This window comes from Dipodomys merriami, unplaced genomic scaffold (genome assembly GCF_024711535.1).
Source record: "Dipodomys merriami isolate MVZ:Mamm:240054 unplaced genomic scaffold, mDipMer1.0.p SCAF_5, whole genome shotgun sequence".
Taxonomy (NCBI): domain Eukaryota; kingdom Metazoa; phylum Chordata; class Mammalia; order Rodentia; family Heteromyidae; genus Dipodomys; species Dipodomys merriami.
In genome coordinates, this window is record NW_027206068.1 from 7990361 (window position 1) to 8009706 (window position 19346).

Genomic DNA, 19346 nt, shown 5'->3' on the forward strand with positions numbered 1-19346 from the left:
GGATTTGAGCAGGGCACTGGCCTGTAATCCTAGCTACAAAGGAAACTGAGATCTAAGATCTAGGTTCAAAGCTAGCCTGGCCAGAAAAGTCCTTCGGATTCTTAATTCTAGCTAACCAGCAAAAAGCCAGAAGTGAAAGTGTGGTTTACATAGGTGATAGTCAACCTTGGGCAGAAAAAGTTAAATAAAAGTGTAAGGCCCTGAGTTCAAGCTCTAGTACCAGGGGCTTGGAAAAGAGGAAAAAGAAGGAAGGAAGGAAGGAAGGAAGGAAGGAAGGAAGGAAGGAAGGAAGGAAGGAAGGAAGGAAGGAAGGAAGGAAGGAAGGAAGGAGTGGATGAGGAGTTGTTGCAGGAACTCACACCTTACTTCACACTGAGTAGTTCAACTCACCCTGAGTGAGCAATTTTCTCATTTATTTAAGGGCATGCTGGGAAATGGAGAATGTGTGGACTCATGCAGATGGACCTGCCTGCTACCAAGTCTGGGTGATCCAGGCCGGAATCAGTCATCAGTTATTAAGCTAGAGGATGGATAATGCTGGTTAATTGAAGCTGAGTAGCTGTGGCATCATCCATAGACTTGTTTAGATGGAGAACAGTGCCATCAATGCGTTTGTCCCTGGTTTTCTTCCAGGAAGGGAGGGCTTGTGGGCAAGCTTTGGAACCAGAATTCTTGAGTTCAAATGTAGCTGCTTTCTTCAATTGTGAAAACCTCACTTCCCCTTCCAAAGATGTGGATAGCAATAGATCCAGGTCACAGGAGTGGGTTGATAATGTGCTCATAGGTTACCAGCCTATGGTCAGCACTCAGCTCATGCTGCTAACATGATTTATAGACATGATATGCATAAAGATATTAGCCGCTATTATATATGATCATTATTATTGTAATTAGTATTCTGAGTCCTGGCTATACCACTCACTGGAACTTTAAGGGTATTGTATAACTCAAACTGGGGACTTTGGGGTCATCCCTTTGTGTTCACAGGAGATTAGTTCCATAGCATTCTCTCCTTTGTTACAAAAATCTATGGCTGCTCAGATACTATGCTATACTGTGTAAGACAACATCTTAGACAACATAGAACCTATGCACATTTTTCTAGATACAGATAGTGTGTGTGTGTGTGTGTGTGTGTGTGTGTGTGTGTGTGTGTGTGTGTGTGTGTGTGTGTATTTTGAACAAGGTGGTAGTGCAAGTCCTTGAACTCAGGGCCTAGGCACTGTCCTTGAGTTGTTTTGGTCAAGGTTAATATTAGCTCTATTATTTGGCCACAGCTCCACTTATATAGACAGTGTGTGTGTGTGTGTGTGTGTGTGTGTGTGTGTGTGTGTGTGTGTGTTCGCATGTGTTTAATTGGAGATAAAAGTCTCACAGACTTTCCTGCCTAGGGTTGGCTCTGAACTCTGATCCTCAGAACTCAGTCTTCTGAGTAGCTAGGATTACAGGCATGAACCACTGGCATCCAGCTACTGTATGCCATCTTTATGTTACTTATAAACTTACTATGATATAATGCTATAAGTAGTTTTGGTACCATGCTGTTTAGGAAATGACAAGAGAGTCTGTATCAATTTGTCACAGATGTGTTTAAAACAAATCAATCTAACAACATTATATATTTGGATCCACAAAGAGAGGGTTATCTGTGGCTATAAAACACAGAGTCCCTGAACAAAATTTACTCCCAGGTATTTTAGGCTCACTTGTCCCCAGCAGGAGGAGGGGACCTTTCCTTCCAGCAAAGTCCAGGAAAGCCAGCAAGACACCTGGAGACCACCACATCTGGGCCTTACAGGAAACTAGTAGGCAGCTTGACTCTCCACTCAGAGGCAGCTGCCTTCTTCCTGGGCAGCCAAGATCTCAGCTTATCCTCTTTCCCACTGGGCATTGGCCCCAAAAGGAAGCCTCTACAAACCCCCAGGAATACTTACTGGCATTAAGACAGCAGAAGAGCCTGGCATCGTAGGGTTGGGCAGCGTCCCAGGCATGGAGGCCGGCATGGGCTGTCTTTGTCTATTGTGGAGATGAAGCAGAGAAGATAGAGAGCCTGGAACAGGCCTGGGAAACAAAGAAAACACAAACGTTATTCCTGATGCCCTGGGCTGGTTCCCTGAGGGGGCGGGGGAGAGGGCACCAGCCTCACAGTGCAGCAGGTCAGACCCACTGATGGGAGAGCCCCATAATTGAGGATATTAGGGAAATAATAATGAATAAAAGACATGTCTGGTTTCCTTTGCTGCTTCCTAGTTAATACATCAAATTCCATTTCGCTTCCTGATCCCTTGTTATCTAACTGATGTTCAAGAGAAACAAGTCTGGAGAATTTCTAATCTCCCCTAATACGATGGAAGGGATTTTGGTAGAATCCTGTGTTTACTCCAAAGTCTCAGCCTCCTAAGAGTTGGAGATAAGATTGTATTTGCTTAATCTCTACTTTCTCACATCTCAGCCTGGAAGCCCTCTTGTCTTTAGTTCATGTGGGCTCTGGAATGCAGACGTGTACCCTCGTTTGCAAACTCCATTCCTAAATTCCCGGAAGAAACCCATTTTGGCCTTTTCATAGTTCTTTATTGAGAGTGATGAAAAAAAGAAAAAAGAACAAAGGCACAGACTAGAGCCATCAGATCACAGGACACTGAGTGGGCCTTTCTTTGGGGGCAGTCCAAAGCTTCCACTGTCGAGTTCTCCTTTCATAGTAAGTCTAGGTGTTAGGCCATTTGACAGAAACTGACTGTCCTGAACAGTGGGCCTTGGGTAAGCCTTCCTCCTGGGAGTATATAGTTTGAGCTTTGGCTTCAACTTGTGAGAAAAAAAAAAGAGAGAGAGAGCCTTAAATTGATTTAATGAGCCAGGGAATGTGGAGCTGAGGGAAGATGGGAATTATTTGTGTCTATTAAAAATAGCAAATAAGTAACCTTCTAGCTAAATTCGCCATCTCCTGATGCTTTTCCTCTTGGGAGCAATATATATGACAAAAATCATTGAAGACTTAACAACAAACAAAACAAACAAAAATCTCTCAGGACCTCTGAGTCTTACACATTAAATAATTTTACTCTGTACATCGTACTAGAAACCCACAGAATTAGTGTGTGGAGGGGGTTTGACAGGAGGGGGGCTGTGTGCCAGTAACTGAGGGTCTGGGCCCTGTCCCTTAGCTTTTGTGCTCAAAGCTGGAGTTCTACCACTTAAGAGTCATACTTCCAACTTTCTGCTTTTTGGTGGTTAATTAGAGATAAGAGTCTCACAGACTTTTCTGGCAGGGCTGGCTTGGAACTGATATCCTCACATCTCAGTCTCTTGAGTAGTTAGGTGAACAAGTGCAAGCCACTGGCACCAGGCCTGAATCAGTCTACTTTCTAAAGGAAATTTAAAAAAAAAATACTTTGGTAGGGCTGAAGGCAGAGACTTCTGTGTAGGACAAGGATCCCATATGATCCAAAGAATCATGTTACAGTCTAGAACTGAGTACAGTCCCACTGCGTAGACAAGGGCCCTAGCAAAGCAGCAAAAGAAGCCTCTTCTACAGAGTCTATTTGTCTTCTGTGCATGACTCACATAGGGAGAAATGGGAATTGGGATGAAGAAAAAATGCCTACATGTTCTTCCTTCTCATCGCTGTTAAAATTCCAAACCAGATTAAGTTTTCCACTCTTTCTGCCCAGGAGCTCTTTTGGAAATATAGCTAACTACCATGATTACACACATCACAGAAGGCTTAGTCATAAATTAGTCATGATTTATATGCCTACGAAGGCGGATATATGAAAATATGAAGGAATATAAAAGCATAACCCACAGAGGTTATGTCGATGTGCACAAACTCACCCAGTTTTATTAATAGAATGTATGTGAACAGATAATTGGATAGGCTGCAAAAGTAGCTTGTAATCGTGAAATAACTAGTTCACACCAGCCAGCAAAGACCTAAAGGTGTTTTTTGACAGGTGCCCTTGGGACTTCTACAGTAGGGTGGAAAATAAGCACCAACAGACCTGTGAACAGACTGTTCAACCAACTGTTGCTTCCAATGGCTCCAAAATTCTACAGAAGTTTGCGACTCAGTCAGGACTAGTGGCTCATGCCTATAATTCTAGCTACCCAGGAGGCTGAGATCTGAATATCCCAATTTGAAGCCAGACAGGGAAGACAAATCCAAAAGTCTCATCTGTAGTTAACCAGCAAAAAGCCTGAAGTGGAGATATGATTCAACTGGTAGTGCCAGCCTTGAGTAAAAAGCCAAGTGAGAGTAAAAGGCCCTAAGTTCAAGCCTGTTATTAGTGCACACAAAGACACACAAATGGTTGTAACTTCACAAGTGGCGTCTTAAAAAAGACAACTAAAGACAACTTAAAAGACAACTAAAAACACCCCTTTGATACCATTCTCACCCACAAAGGACAATGGATTACCATCATTTGCATTTGGTTTTGGACTTGACATGTTATGCATATCATCACTTGTTTTCTTTTTTAAAAAAGAAATCAAGTAGATAACTCAGTGGTGATGTGGATGGAAATGTAAAAGTTATGAAATTTAAAACAAGCTTTCATCCTTCCCAAAGGATAGAAACTTGGAGCTGTATAGAATCCTTGCAGAATGGTACATGTCAATTAATCTGAGGTACTGATTAAGTTAGCTATTCCCACACCATGTGTACATCTGCAAGATTATATAATATCAACTTTCTGTATTAACTAAAAAAAATCCTCTCAAGATCCTGGGATCCACTGAGATTATGTGATAACCTCCAATGACACCAATCACACCAATAATCATGTGATTATTTGCCATCCCTGTATGTTTTGGTTCCCCAACCATGGAATTTTTTTGCGTGGGACTTTAAAACTACAAAAATGGAAGAAATTAAAATATGTACTGATCCATCACTTTTTATACATATAAAGGACTGGTCTGGTTCTTGTTTAGGAATGTACTTCAATGATAGACTGCTTGTCTATATACTAGGTCTGTCTGTACTTTCATCCACAGAATTACCAAAGATAGCTAGCTAGCTAGCCAGCTAGCTAGATACCAACATGGTGGCTTATACCTGTAATCCCAGCTATTTAGAAGGTAGAGATTTGGAGGATTTCAGTTAGAGGCTAGTGATGGCAAAAAGTTATCTAGAGTCCATCTCAACAACAAGCTAGGTGAGGTGGTTCATGCTTATAACTTCAGTGTTTCAGAAGTCATCTGTAGAAGGATTGTTATTCCAGGCTCATCCAGATAGAAAAACACAAGAATTTATCTGAAAACAAAGTAAAAATAGCTGGAGGCCTTTTTGCCTTTTCGGTGCAAGTGTTAGAGTGCTTGTCTAGCAAACTTAAGGCCCTAAGTTCCAACCTTATTATTGCCTAAAATAAATAAATCCCATTCTGGGAATTAACTGCGTAGCTGGGCTTACAGAAACCATCATCTGTCTATATTTTGGGGGCAAATGTGACATTCAAATGATTACATTAATTATTCCAATGTTTTATGCATACCAAAGTAATATCTGTAACCTTGTCTACTTGAACAAAACACTGCATTGTACTTGAATAATACTTCATATCTTCCAAAGTATTGTTATGTCTCTAATATCATGTGACTTGAAACAATGAAATGTGGTGGGTAGGTCATAATATAGTCTCCTTTTACTCAGGAGAAAACTGAATTTTGTTAACATTTATATTCTCTCAAGTCCCATGGTTCATGTAAAGGAATGGGACTTATACTCAGCATACTCCGCTTGCAATAGCAACCTTCCCTCAGCACACCTTGATGGCTCCCATAACTAAGTTATTATTGATTTTTTTTTAATGCTAACATAAATTCATGGTCCATTTCTTTTGATCTTCATTCTGCTCCATGGATTTTGTGTAAAGTAGCAAGCTACCAGAGTACTGTTAGCATGAAAAAAAAAAATCACTCACTCAGCTATGTGAAATTCTATTTTCTTCCTTACCAAAAAAAGAAAAAAAAGCAAACAAACCCCAAAACCTTCCCAAACAACACATCAATTAGATTCTGAAAATAAGATGGCAAAACAGCAGTAAAATTGTGGAAACAAAGACCCAACAGTCTTTCCTCTAGTGCAGGCTTGTTGCCATGAGTGAATAGTTCCAGACTTTGAGTGAGCCGAGCCTCCTCTGTAATAACCATACGCCTCAAGGTAAAGAATTTCTACTAAAAATTATTGAGGCATGGAACAAGGTATGATGTGTGAGCTCATGTTGGATTGTTCAATTACTAAACTGAGTCCTGCCACATTAAGAGTTTTCCAACTTGACAGATTATTCCTCTTTATACACTTGTATAAACATACTGCTTATGACTGAAATCTATGTAAGCTTTTCTTTCAATTAAAATGTCAAGGATGACAGACTGTGCTTTAACTGTCCTTAGCAGAATGATAGGTACTGAAGCAAGCGATTTCATGTCCTCATTTTCCCCCCACAAGGATGTTTTCCAGTCTGGGGGTGTCTGAAAAGTTAGAGCTGCATCTGCCAGTCTTCCTCCCCCTAGGGCAAGCAAAGGGCCAGTGTGTGGGTTCTGACAGTCTGAAGGGGGTGGAGACTGCAGATTTCTCTCCTTTCTTGTCTTTGAAAGAGCCCTGGAAGCCCAGGATTGCTTGTTAGATTACCAGAGCAGATAGATCTGCCAGCCATGTGGTCAGACAATGGGAAGAGGGCACACAGGCAAAAGCATTAGCTGAGAAAGTTGGAAGACCAATGTTAGCATGAACAGCAGGCTTCAGGCACCAAAGCAATTTCAAGAAGATAAAGAAACAATAACCTAGGGATTTGATGAAAGGCAGAATTTTGTAAAGAAGAACTGGAGCAAGGCAATGGAAAGAATTCTGTGCAGGAAGGAGATTCTGGTTCCATGATGGAAAGGACTCTGAGCCTTGGGGCCTAAGAACACATGGCATGTAAGCCATCTCAGGATCTCAGGATCCTTGAAACTTTAAAACTCATATTCTAGGACAAGACATAGGATGATGTGAGATATTTTTAGTCTATGCTACAATATCCTTGATGACAAGTTTATTATTCTCCCTCATTCCTGTGTGCACTTCAATAGTGGCTAACATCTAAACTCAATGACATTGGGCCAGTCTGGAATTTAATTATTAGCAATGAAGTTACTTTTGAAGTATATAAAAGGAAAGGGTCCCTAGAAAGTGTTTGACAGAGGACTCAAGCTTCCTTCTTATTTAGATGTGACATTGTGTCGCATATAAACCAGAAAAAGAGTAATTCTATCTTGCAGGCCAGTAGTTCTATCTTGGAGGCCAGTATTTGTTTCTGCAAAGAAACATGTGTTTCCTTAAATGAAGTTCCGTGACCGAAATTGACAAATGAGATTTTGTCCTTGGTGGGGAGATTGGAATACTAAAGAAGAGTGCATAATTCTGAAATTATAAAAGAAGGAAATTTCTAGTGCAAAATGCTTATTTACTCATTTTTCCAAGAAGTGGCATTTTATTCTTTTATTTATATATTTATGTATTTACTTATTTTATGCTGATACTGGGGCTTGAACTCAGGACCTGGACACCGTCCCTTAGCTTTTGAACTCTAGGTTGGTGCTCTATCATTTGAGGAACAGGTCCACTTCCAGTTTTTTGATGGTAAATTGGAGATAAGAACCTCATAGCTGTTCGTGGCCATGCTTACTTCAAACTGCAATCCTGTGACCTCAGGCTTGTGAGTAGCTAGGATTACAAGCCTGAGCCACATGCACCCAGCTGAAGTGGCACCTTAAAATTCCTATTTTTTCCCAAGAAAGACAATATTTAAGACCTAAAAGTTTACTATAAAATAAAAGGCAGGGGACTGGGAATGTGGCTTAGTGGTAGGCAGTTTGCCTAGCATGCATGAAGCCCTGGGTTTGATTCCTCAGTACCACATACCCAGAAAAAGCCGGAAGTAGCAATGTCGCTCAAGTGGTAGAGTGCTAGCTTTGAGCAAGAAAACAAAAAAACAAAAAACGCTCAGAACAGTACTTAGGCTCCGAGTTCAAGCCCCCAGCCTGGCAAAAAATAATAATAATAATAATAATAATAAAATAAAATAAAAGACAATGTATTATTTCTCCCATAACAAATTCCATTTTGAAATGGATGACGAAGAATAAATAAGCCAAGCTCTAGAGTAAAATCTGTGATCTTGGCCAGATTATCTGGTCTGCCTATGCTTCACTTCCTTCAAATGTAAATTGAGGTGATAGCAATATTTACCTTAAATGGACTAATATATGTTCAATATATTGAATGTGCCAAGTAAAGATTTTTATTTCTTGTCATTATTACCCTGAAGCACTGATCCAATAACAAGTTAATCACCATACACCAATCAACAAATTGTGACGTAAGCTGGAGCCAGTGGCTCACGCCTGCAATCATGCTACTCTAGAGGCAGAGATCTCAGGATTGAGATTTGAAACCAGTCCAGGCAAGAAAGTTCATGAGACTCTTATCTCCAATTAACCTGCAAAAAGCTGGATATGGAGCTATGGCTCAAGTGGTAGAGTGGCAGCCTTGAGGGAAAAAGTTAGAGGTAGTGCCCAGGCCCCAAGCCCGATCCCTCCCTCTCTCTCTCTCCCTCTCTCTGTATCTCTCTCTCTCTCTCTCTCTCTCTCTCTCTCTCTCTCTCTATATATATATATATATATATATATATATATATGTCTGTCTCTGTCTCTCTGTCTCTCTGTATCTCTGTCTGTCTGTCTGTCTCTCTCTCTCTCTCTCTCTCTCACACACACACACATACACACACACAAAGAATGCTAATCTTAGCTCTAATTGAGGAACTGCAATTTAACCAATATAAAATGCTCATCATTTCCTGAATATACAAAATATTTCTTGAAAAGTCTACCAACTGTAGATTCCCTGATCCTTCTACAGAGGTCAGTGGACCCCTCCCTCCCACAACTTTAGAGAATTTCAAAATTACTTCATGCTATTTCTCCAAAAGTGTCCTTGCAAATATTTCCTCAAAATAGAACAAACTAGTTCCCCAGAGATCAGTCCTCAGTATCTTTCTTTTCCTAAAAGTGGTGACAAAAATCCAGTAGAAGCATAATTAGGAAAACAAGAAAACTATCTGACCCATATTTAAAAAGCCATCATAGCCTGATTAGGTCCATTAAAATGTATTCAAAAGAGAGAATGAAATAAAGAGAGCATATTACTAACTGTTCATGTTTTCTTTTATGAGCTCATGTTTTGTACCAAGTCTCACCACTAAAGTCCTAAAGATAGACATCAAATACAATATTTCTCCTTTTAACAAATGAGACAATGAAGTAGAAATATTTAGTCCTAGGAAAAGGACCAGTACAGAAGCAGCATCAATGAAAACCTACAGTCTCCTTTCCCAAGCTGTGTCTATTCATGAGAAGGAATCTGCTAAGGAGCTGATATTTCCACACAGGAAATGCCCACTGCCTGGTTTTCTTTTGGTGATATAGACATTTAGATATTCAGGAAGATAAATTTGCTTTTACCTCTATGTTTACCCATGTTCTGCCTGTCATAGCCCTCATCTTGTCTTAAAAAGAAAACAGCAATGCCAAAGAGCATTGCCATGTAGCTTTTCATAGATTCCAGGAAACCCATCTTCCTGGGTTCTAAGTCTTCATACAAGCTAGCCTCTGACTGCCTCTCCAGCCATGGCCCTGGGGCTCCATTCACTCTCTTCACCATGATAAATAGTGATCCTATTCCTCTTTCCAAGCTGTCCATTTTTCTTCCTGCCAGAGATCACTTAACATCTTCTCTGGGCAATTACAGGAGGGCAGACTCTTTTCTGGGGATGATCTTGATGCGCACTGTTCTCTCTCCTAGGATATTTATCAGTATTTGATCAATCAATGAACTTACCAATAAACCACTCATCAAAGATGGATTGAGCACTTAATATGTGTCAGAACTGTGCATTCTCATTTCAGAGAATACTGGTTCAGTCACTTAAGACATTAGCGTAATAATTCCTGTACAAATTCCCAAATCCAGAGGCTATAACAAATTAAGTGTGTTCTGTGTCTATTAGAGTTTATCATCTCAGACTCCCCACTGTCATTGACCAGTAACTGGGTGTTTGAGTGGGTGTTTTGTCTTAGTTGTTTGTAGTTGTTTGTTTGGGTACTAGAGCACATGACCTCACATTCTCAGTGCATTGGTTTGCTGACATTTGATGCTCTAACACTTGAGCCATACCTCCAGCAGCTTTATAAGCAGTTAATTAGAGATGGAGTCTTCAAGACTTTTCTGTATTTGCTGGCTTTGAACTTCTATTCTCCAGAATCCAATCTCCTAAGTAGCTAGGATTACAGGCATGAGTGACAAGCACCTGGCTTGGATGATTCTTTTAGAAGATGTTTTGCCACCCAGTTAGACAATAAATTTTCTAAGATTGTATCTACCTTTTCTACCATAGCAGATGCATCTGAAATTACAAAAGAATATAGTATCTAGCACATGCTGAGTGTTTCCTGTACTAGTATTTACTGAGCTATATTTGGCCATTAGCATTGAGCATTCAGAAACAGTATTTAATTTTATTCTTTACATAATCAGCCTGGTACAGCCCATTACTATTCCTGAAAAGAATAAATGTAAACTGTGTTTGTAGTTATACTTCTGACCAATGCCCCTTGAATGAAACTCAAGCTTTCAGATGAGTCCTGGGCCCATTTGTTTTTACATCAATTAAATTAATTTCCATTTGAAATTGGATTTAAGGCATTTCATAAGAAAAGGGCAAGAATTATTCCAGAACACTCATCTGTCACTAATGTAAATAATGTTCTGAGAATTGGATGCATGCCCTGCAATAATATTGTGCTTTGTAAGACTCAGAGCGCATAACTCCTGCATACAAGCTATATCCACATGGTGATTATCTTGTCTTCTCATTTCTTCAATGAATAGAACAATAGATATTGACAGAGGCGCTGTGGCAATTCACCATCACCATGGGTATCTAGTTAAATTTGCCACACAGGTAAATTTGGGCCCAGCTTATTTTATTTTATTTTATTGTGTTGGTATTAGGGTTTGAACCTAGGGCCTGGGTGCTGTCACTTAGCTTTTTTTTGTTCAAGAATAAAACTCTACCACTTGAGCCATACCTCCACTTCTACCTTACTGCTGGTAAATTGGAGTCACATGGACTTTTCTGCCTGGGCTGGCTTTAATCATGATCCTCAGATTGCAACCTCCTGAGTAGCTAGGATTACAGGCTTGATTCACCAAGCACTCAGCTTGGGTATCCTTTATTAACCATCAACTTTTTAATACTTATATCTTTATTTTATACATGTAGTGTTTGATGTCTTGAAAACTGTAATGTCTTTCTCTTTAAATGGACGCATGACTGTAAGAAAGCCAATGGTAGTTATAAAACATAATACAACTAAAAGATCTACATCCTGATGGGGCCTTCACGTGGTTTTATAGCATATATGCTGTATCTACTCAGGCAGAAAAGATATTTACTAGAGCTTTCAAGCGTTTTAAGCAGAAGGAGGAGTAATAGGAGGAGAGATCTAAATTTATGGTCATTCTGTTAAGACTATTAAATCAATCTCTTTTTTCCTCTTGGCTTCTTTAATGATTGATTTCTGCACTATTAATCTGAATTAGTCCTGCAGTCAGCCTGATTCATTTAAGTTAACCAAAACCATGGCTAGATTAGTTTCTGATGTACTCGTCAGAAAAAAAAATCCATTTCAATATCTGATTTTTTTTCAGTAAAGAGCTAAAGCTCTTTTTAAAAAAAAGACCATAAATGTAAATGTCTGAACAGTTTGGCTTGAGCTATAGGTCAGACATGCAGACATGAAGAGAATAACTTTCAGTTCCATCGATTATTCATAAAGTTACACTTAGAAAAGGCAAGTGAATGCAGATCAAAAGACATAAAATAAAAGATGATTTTTGAACATGTCTAAATCAGTGATGCACATGTGACTGGTTAGTGGAAAAAAATATATATATATCTTTATGAAGCCACATCTCTAGGTAGAATTCTTCATCCTTGCTTCCTACAGACAAATAAGTGGCCCTCTGATTATGAGCCTTGTCATTTACATGATATTGCTGTTTGCATTCATCACCACAAATGAATAATAACCCATGACAACATCCACTCCCTCCCACCCCTTGCCTGGACATCCTATGCAGGAAGAGAGTATCAAGTGCTTACAGACAGCACGGCGGGCTCGCACTCTCACACCAAGCTCTAAGTCAGCAGTTCTGGTCTTCAGCTTGTCAGTCATCATATTTTAATGAAGTAATTTGTGATGGAGTCCACACCCCGCACGGTCCCTTATTCCTATAGTTTAAATTTACAACTCAGTTTTTGTGGCTGAATGACAGAACTCCAGCTACAAGAGATCTCACTGAAAACAGATGATCTCTGGGAGAGATCCCGGGATCACCCAGCAGCCTTTACTCAGCCTGTTCTTTCTGCAAGGTTCCTGATTATGTAACCTTCACCAAGGCCTTTAACTTACCCTTCTTTTAAATCTTGACACTGGGTCCTTCTTCTGGAATAAGTCCTAATTTATGACACTCTTCACAGGGGCTGTTCAACGTGAAACTGCTAAAAACTGGCTATTCAACCTTTCATTTGTTTACTTTTGACAATATTCGAGTTTGAACTTAGCACCTCATTTTTTCCTGCCTTACTTGTTCTGCTGGTGGGCGTTCAACCACTTGGACTAATGCCTCTAGCTCAGCCTTTTGCTGGTTGTTTTGGAGATGGAATTGCTCAGAATTTTATGCTTGGTTTCAAATAGCAGTTCTCTACATCTCAGCCTCCAGAGTAGCTAGGATTCCAGGTGTGAGTCATCACACTCACCCAAGTTCTATTTTTAATCGGAATGTAACAGCAGAGTCAAGAGGAGCTGTTCTTCTCCAAAGACACAGAAGAAGAAAGAGACACTGATTCCAGGGTCAATAAATGCCTTACTATTATGTCCTGACAGGGAGCTATAAGGTCTAATTCAACAGTGGCTGAGTCAAATAAACAACCTATTGGATGAATATAAGATATCCTTGCTAGGCCAGGGCTGATCACTACAGAGACATGTATAGAGAACTTGGAGAAGTTTTCAGAAAAGCACAGCGAAAAAGACTAGAAAGGAAAGAAGACCTACAAGGAAACAAACGAGATTAAGAATGTTTTAGCCAATGAGCAATGATGGCTCATTTCTGTAATCCAGGAGGCTGATATCTGAAGATCCCATATCAAGGCCATCCTGGGTAACAAAGTCCATGACAACAAAAATGCTAATAGTAGAGTTGTGACTCAAGCATCAACATGTGAGTTCATGCATTGGTATCAGCACCAAAAAAAAAAAAAAAAAAAGTGCTTTAGCCAATGGGAAAGAATGCTAGGAGATGTTAAAATAATCATCTTCAAATTTCTAGATTCAGAAAATGGTCACAGATGACTTTCAAACCCAATCAAGTATAATAATAGTAGTAGTAGTAGTAGTAGTAGTAGCCGTAGTAGTAGATGATCATCAGCAGCATATAGTACTTAAGTTAGAAAATATCCCTGAAGAACCAGTAGTGTAAAGCAAGTAAAATGGCTGAGGTTTTGTAATTTCCTCTTATTTAGGCTCTGAAAAAAAAAAGATTGATCGTTGTCTGGCTGGATTCTAGGGAGGAAGAGAAGAAACTGACAGACCTCTGAGTCCTAAATTGGTTCTATTATTTTCACTCGCCGAGTCAGAGCGGCTGACAGCAGAGGTAGAGATAATGCCAGCTGCCATCATTGACTGGTAAATTGAATAAAGCAGCCTCCTGTGGCTGACAAGGCACAGGCTTGGGGCTGCTGCTGGCTCCACCACAGACTAAGAACCACATAGCCCCTCAACTTTCCTCTCAGCAAAAGCCATGTGGGTGTGACAACTAGATGACAGGCATACTGGGAGTGTAATTTGAGAGAATATTCTGTATCCTTGTACACTGATCAATGTATGTTCTATGCAAGAAAGGACTCATCTGCTTTGGAAAAGAAAATCACTAGGATGATCATTTTAAAATGCAAAGCAATGCTATATTGTCCTATATTTAGTGGGAGGGCACAGAAGACACTGTACGAAAGGAAATGTACTCATTACTTAATCTAAAAAAAGAATCTTGGGGAAAGAAAGATACATTCAACCTCTTTGAGGTACTGAGGTGTCTCTACCATTATTGCAAGGCCCAGTGTGTCCACCATTCTGTTCTCTGGGAATCTTAGTCTGATCACCCCAGGCCAGACTACTCTGGGTTTTGTGCACAATGTGTCCATCTCTAGTTAGTTACTGTCAAGACTGGGGCTTGAACTTAAAGCCTCATGATCTTCCTTAGCTTTTTTCCTCAAGGCTGACAATCTACTACTTCAGGCAAACTTCCGTGAACATAATTTTTTTGCTGATTAATTGGAGATAAGAACCTCAAAGATTTTCTGCCCTGGCTGGCTTCAAACCCAGATCCTCACATCTTAACCTCCTGAGTAGCTAGGATTACAAGTCTGAGCCACTAGTACCTGGCTTCATCTCTCTTCTAGCTGGACTGACAATATCAGAAAGCACTGTGCTTGGCAATTAGTGGAGTCCCATAGGGGTTTGTCGGATGGATGACTCAGTGAGAGTACTTTATCCTACAGCTGAGAAGCTGTATCCCCAGGACATACCCATGACAATGCTTTTATTTATTTATTTTTAATTCTTCCCCACCCCCTCAGGATCTTACATTCCATAGCACCCTCCCACGGAGCCCACCTTCATCCGCACTGCAGGAGTCTCTATGTGGGCCTTGGGAACTTAAAGCACCATTCTGATTTCCAGCCCTAACAGCTTGTTTAGCATTGACTTTAGCGAAGGAGATGGGGGGCAGGGCAGAGTTTCTAGGAAACTGGACTCTCCCTTGAGCAATCTTCCCTGAGCTACTTTTCAAGTTCTCCTGCTTTGAAAGAGCACTATCATGAAGCTAAATTGATATTAATCTGAAACACTTAGTAAAATAGTAGCAGTAAAGTTCATAATAATGATACTTGGCAATTTACTTTGTATTTCACATCCAAGGAACTCAAAGGACCCTTCAGTCAGGCTTTGTTTTTGTTCCTCCCCCCGCCAAAAAAAAAAACTATTCATGAATGAACTGGACACAAGCAAACAAGCCATGACCTCCTCAGATGTCTGTGGTGTGACATCACAGGCAAGAATGATAAAAGACTTTTCCGTCCCAGGCACATTTTCGCCTGCATTAACCTGGTAAACCCTGAAACAGAGGTTTACATTTTTGTTGATTTGATTTTGCTTGTTTCACTTTTTGGTTGTTGGTACTGGAGCTTGAATTCTAGGCCTGAACACTGTCCCTTCATTTTCCCATTTCAACCACAGCACCACTTCTAGCTTTTTGGGAGTTGATGGAGATAAGAATCTCCTGAATTTTCCTACCTGGGCTAGTTTGGATCTGTAATCCTCAGATCTCTGCCTCCTCCTGAATAGCTAGTATTATAAGCATGAACCACTGGTAAATTTATTTTCTTTCCATATTTCTCCCAATTGTCTTCTCCAAGAATTTATGAATACAATTGAGATCTTGAGAGGGAAAAACTGAGTGAGGGAAGGGACAATATTGTCCAAAAAGAAATGTACTCCTTATCTGACTTATGTAACTATAACCCCTCTGTAGATCACCTTTATAATAACATTTTTTAAGTTAAAAAAATAAACAATTGAAATCATTATGTCTATTCTTTAAAGACGTGCAGTTTTAAAGGGGTTGTTTTTCTTTAAGTTCATTCTAATAAAACTGTTTTTCCCCCTCCTCCTTAAATGAAGTTAAAAGCCAGAGGTTTACTCACAAAGTGTCTCTTTCTCCTAAGATACCTTTTCCTACCCTGGTGGCCTAGCAGTTTGCCAAGGAGGACAACTCACTCAGTTTCCCAAATTATTCCCTACAGTCCTATTTCTACCCCCAAACAAATGTGGTATTTGGGGTTTCACATTTAAAACGTAATTTGGTATCATTTCAGCTGTCTTCTTACAGCTCAATAAACATCTTTCCCAGACAGACTTTGGGTCTGATTTTAATTTGTGGTAGGGTTACAGGCAAAGTAAATGTCAATTTTAGCTACAGAGAATAAATCCCTAATAGAAATAGAAATAGGAAGTGACAGACAGCACACTTGACTACGAACACGCACCACATTATGCTTGCCCACAGGAAGCGACTGCTCCCCAAGAAATCCCTTTGGTGGTTTGTGATGAGAACTTAATTTCTCCTTACCCCCGGTCACTTACTGGCCCTGGCCAGAGCAAAATGGTCGACTTAAACTTTCCTAGGATGTCTGTCAGTCTGAAGGCCATAAAAACAATAAAGCAAAGTAACTGAGCTGTTCCCAAGTGGCTTTGAATCTAAACTGCCCATGAGGGTGCCCGCCACTAAGGGAAATGTTTTTCCTAGGGTTCTGGGCTGTGTCCTCAATACCTCTGGCTTTCTATAGCTTCACATGTAAAATAATGTAACTGAGCCAACTACTCTTAATCATCAACAATTGCATGTAAAACTTATAGAGACAGACACGATTCAGAATAGGTGAACCGACTTAGGAAAGATCCAGAAGTTATCTTCAATGTTGAGGGAAAATGGGTGAGTAATTCTTCACTTGTGGTTCTTAAACATTCCCTTCCTTGAGTTTCTTACGATCCCTGAGTATAGATAACACTTAGCCAAGTAGGGTGAGCACCAGTAATCCAGAGGGTTAAAAGAGTAGATAGCTTCCTCTACACTATGAGCAATCATCCTTTTAATGAGTGTGAAATTCAAGTTTTACTCTCTGTTATAAGTCTTTTGTTATTAAGCTGAGTGATGTATTTGAAGAGAGACAGGACAGGCCCTCAAATAAGTAGTTGTGTCTTTTCAGTGTGATGGCCCTTGGGACTGGATCCAGACTGAACATTTTGAGAAAGACAGAGATTCTCCAAGTCTGTGGGCTACCAGGAAAAGCATTTTTATCTCTAATTATTAGATGCTACCTGAGCTACCTGCTAAAAGGCGAATCTAACATTCCCTTATACCCATGTTTAGCCCTGTGGACAACCTATCTGTCCAGGCTACCCGGACAGTTTTTATGTGCCCACTTGGGTCAGATGATAGCTGGATGCTGTTCCTCTACTTATGACAATGCAGTGTACTCTGACTGACTCATTATCAGTTGAATATATTTTTAAGGCAGAAATAATGAATTTAATACACTGAAATTACTGGACACCACAGCTTAATCTAGCTTACTTTTATCATGCTTCACATACTTACATTCATTGATAGTTTGGTAAACTCACTTCACATATCTTATATAATAAAATGTTGCATATCATATGTAATTTGTTAATTACACAAAATGTGAAAGCCAGGTAGTTGTATCAGTAAGATTTTGCCCCATAATTAAGTCAACCAATTATAAGTCAAACCATTTTAGGTCATGGAGCATCGGGATCATCTACCTGTCTATCAGTCTGCCTATCTATCCATCCACTCATCTCTTTCCAATTAGTTTCTCTCGTGAATCCTGACAACTCCATAGCAAGTGTCTTATATTCCATTAAATATATTTGTTTGTTTGTTAACTGTACATTTTGTCTTTTCTTTTTTGGAACTGCAGATTAAACCCAGGAGTTGCACTTGCTAGGCAATCGCTTTGCCATCAAGCTACAGCCCAACCTTAAATAAATTTGCAAGTAGTACAATAGTAGAATCTGGGCATCAACTTGGACCTTGGCATCAGGTACTTCAACAAATTCTATCAAACACCTCAAATATAAACACAGGATCCAGCCCTTTTGGTCCCTACCGCTACTGCCAAGATCCTGATTCAAAACACTGCTTTTCCTTGCTTGGTCTCTTCCAGCAGTTTCTGCCTCTAGTTATATTCCTCTTCATTCAAATTCATTGCAACCAGCATAACTTAAACAGAAGATCTAGTCATGGCATTTCCCTGCTCAAAATTCTTCTATTGCTTTCCTTAGCATTTAGGATTCTTCATGAAAGCATCCTTTAAATGTGATACCTTATGAATGATTATAGTGCTATTTTTCACCTGGCTTGATATTTCTACTTACCCTGGCGTTCACTGACTCCTTAGAATGCCCCAAATTCTTTCTTATCCCAGGGCTTTGCTATATCCTGTGACTTCTTCCTGGAATGCCCATAATATTTGCTCTATTATTGACCAACTTGTTATCCATACTCTAAGACCATGTTTAAATATTATTGTCTTAAATTTTCTTTGACTCCAAAACTAGAGGTGTTCCTACTTTAGAAGATCATAGACCACTGTCTTTACCTTCATCCATTTCTTATAATACTTAGAGATATTTATTAGTGTCTGTCTTTTGACTTAGACTCAACCCTGTGTATTTTTTGACTGTCAGAAATAAGTCAATCTGATTTTATTTGCTCACTGGAAAATTTGTGCTTTTTAAAAAAATATATTGCTTATTTAGATGGAGAAGGGAGGAAAATACCATTAATATAGCTGGAAAGGTTTCTAGAAGTTAAGAGGATTAATCCAGCATAAATGAACACTGGAATATTTCTACATATTGGTAATAGAGATTTCTGCCTATTTGAAGTCTGAAGCTATTTCTCTTGACAAGCATAGAAGGAAAATGCCAAAATGAATTGTTTATTATAAAGCTTTTATGATTTTTGCTTTAAGTTCATGCTGAAGCATTCAATTCTTCTTATGATACTTAATGATTTATAGTTTTGCTGGCTTTCTTCTCAAAAAACATAACTTTTATATCAACTTCCCAATCATCAAATACATAAGGCAAGTAAACTTCTTAATTAAAATTTAATTATGGAACTACTGATAATATGGGCCATGAACTACTTTCTTTATAAGGAGGGACACTATAAAATATTTCTTCTTTATTTCTTTCCTTCTTTCCTATCCTTTCTCTGCTCCTTTTTTCTTCCTTCCTGCCTTTCTCTTTTTTCTTTCTTTTCTTTCTTTCTCTTCTTTCTTTCTTTGTCTTCTTTCTTTCTTTCTTTTTCTGTTTCTTTCTTTCTGTACTCTCTCTCTTTCACTCTCTCTCTTTCAAAAACAAAGTAAATAAAGCCAAGATTCAGAAGTCTAGAATGGCTGAGAGGATTTCATTTTTTAAATATAGAATGGACTCAAGAGTGACAGAACAGTATGCACATGAGAGAGTGACTGAAAACTTCTGGCAAATTCTTTGGCTGATTGGTCCACAGCCAGTGTTTGGCTTCACAAATGAATTCCACATCTTTATTAAGTAGTTTTCTTTTATTATTTAAAACATTCTTTAAATATTTT

General features: G+C 39.3%; 1 protein-coding gene across 2 annotated transcripts in view; it reads right to left on the reverse strand.

Annotated features, from left to right (window-relative positions):
- The window catches only part of Creb5 (cAMP responsive element binding protein 5), a 443969-nt gene that overhangs the window by 112518 nt on the left and 312105 nt on the right, over positions 1-19346 (reverse strand). For both annotated transcript variants that reach the window (XM_069997230.1, XM_069997231.1), the window contains one exon: positions 1935-2061. In XM_069997230.1, coding sequence (XP_069853331.1) covers positions 1935-2061 — 127 coding nt within the window. The remainder of the gene's footprint in view (positions 1-1934; positions 2062-19346) is intronic.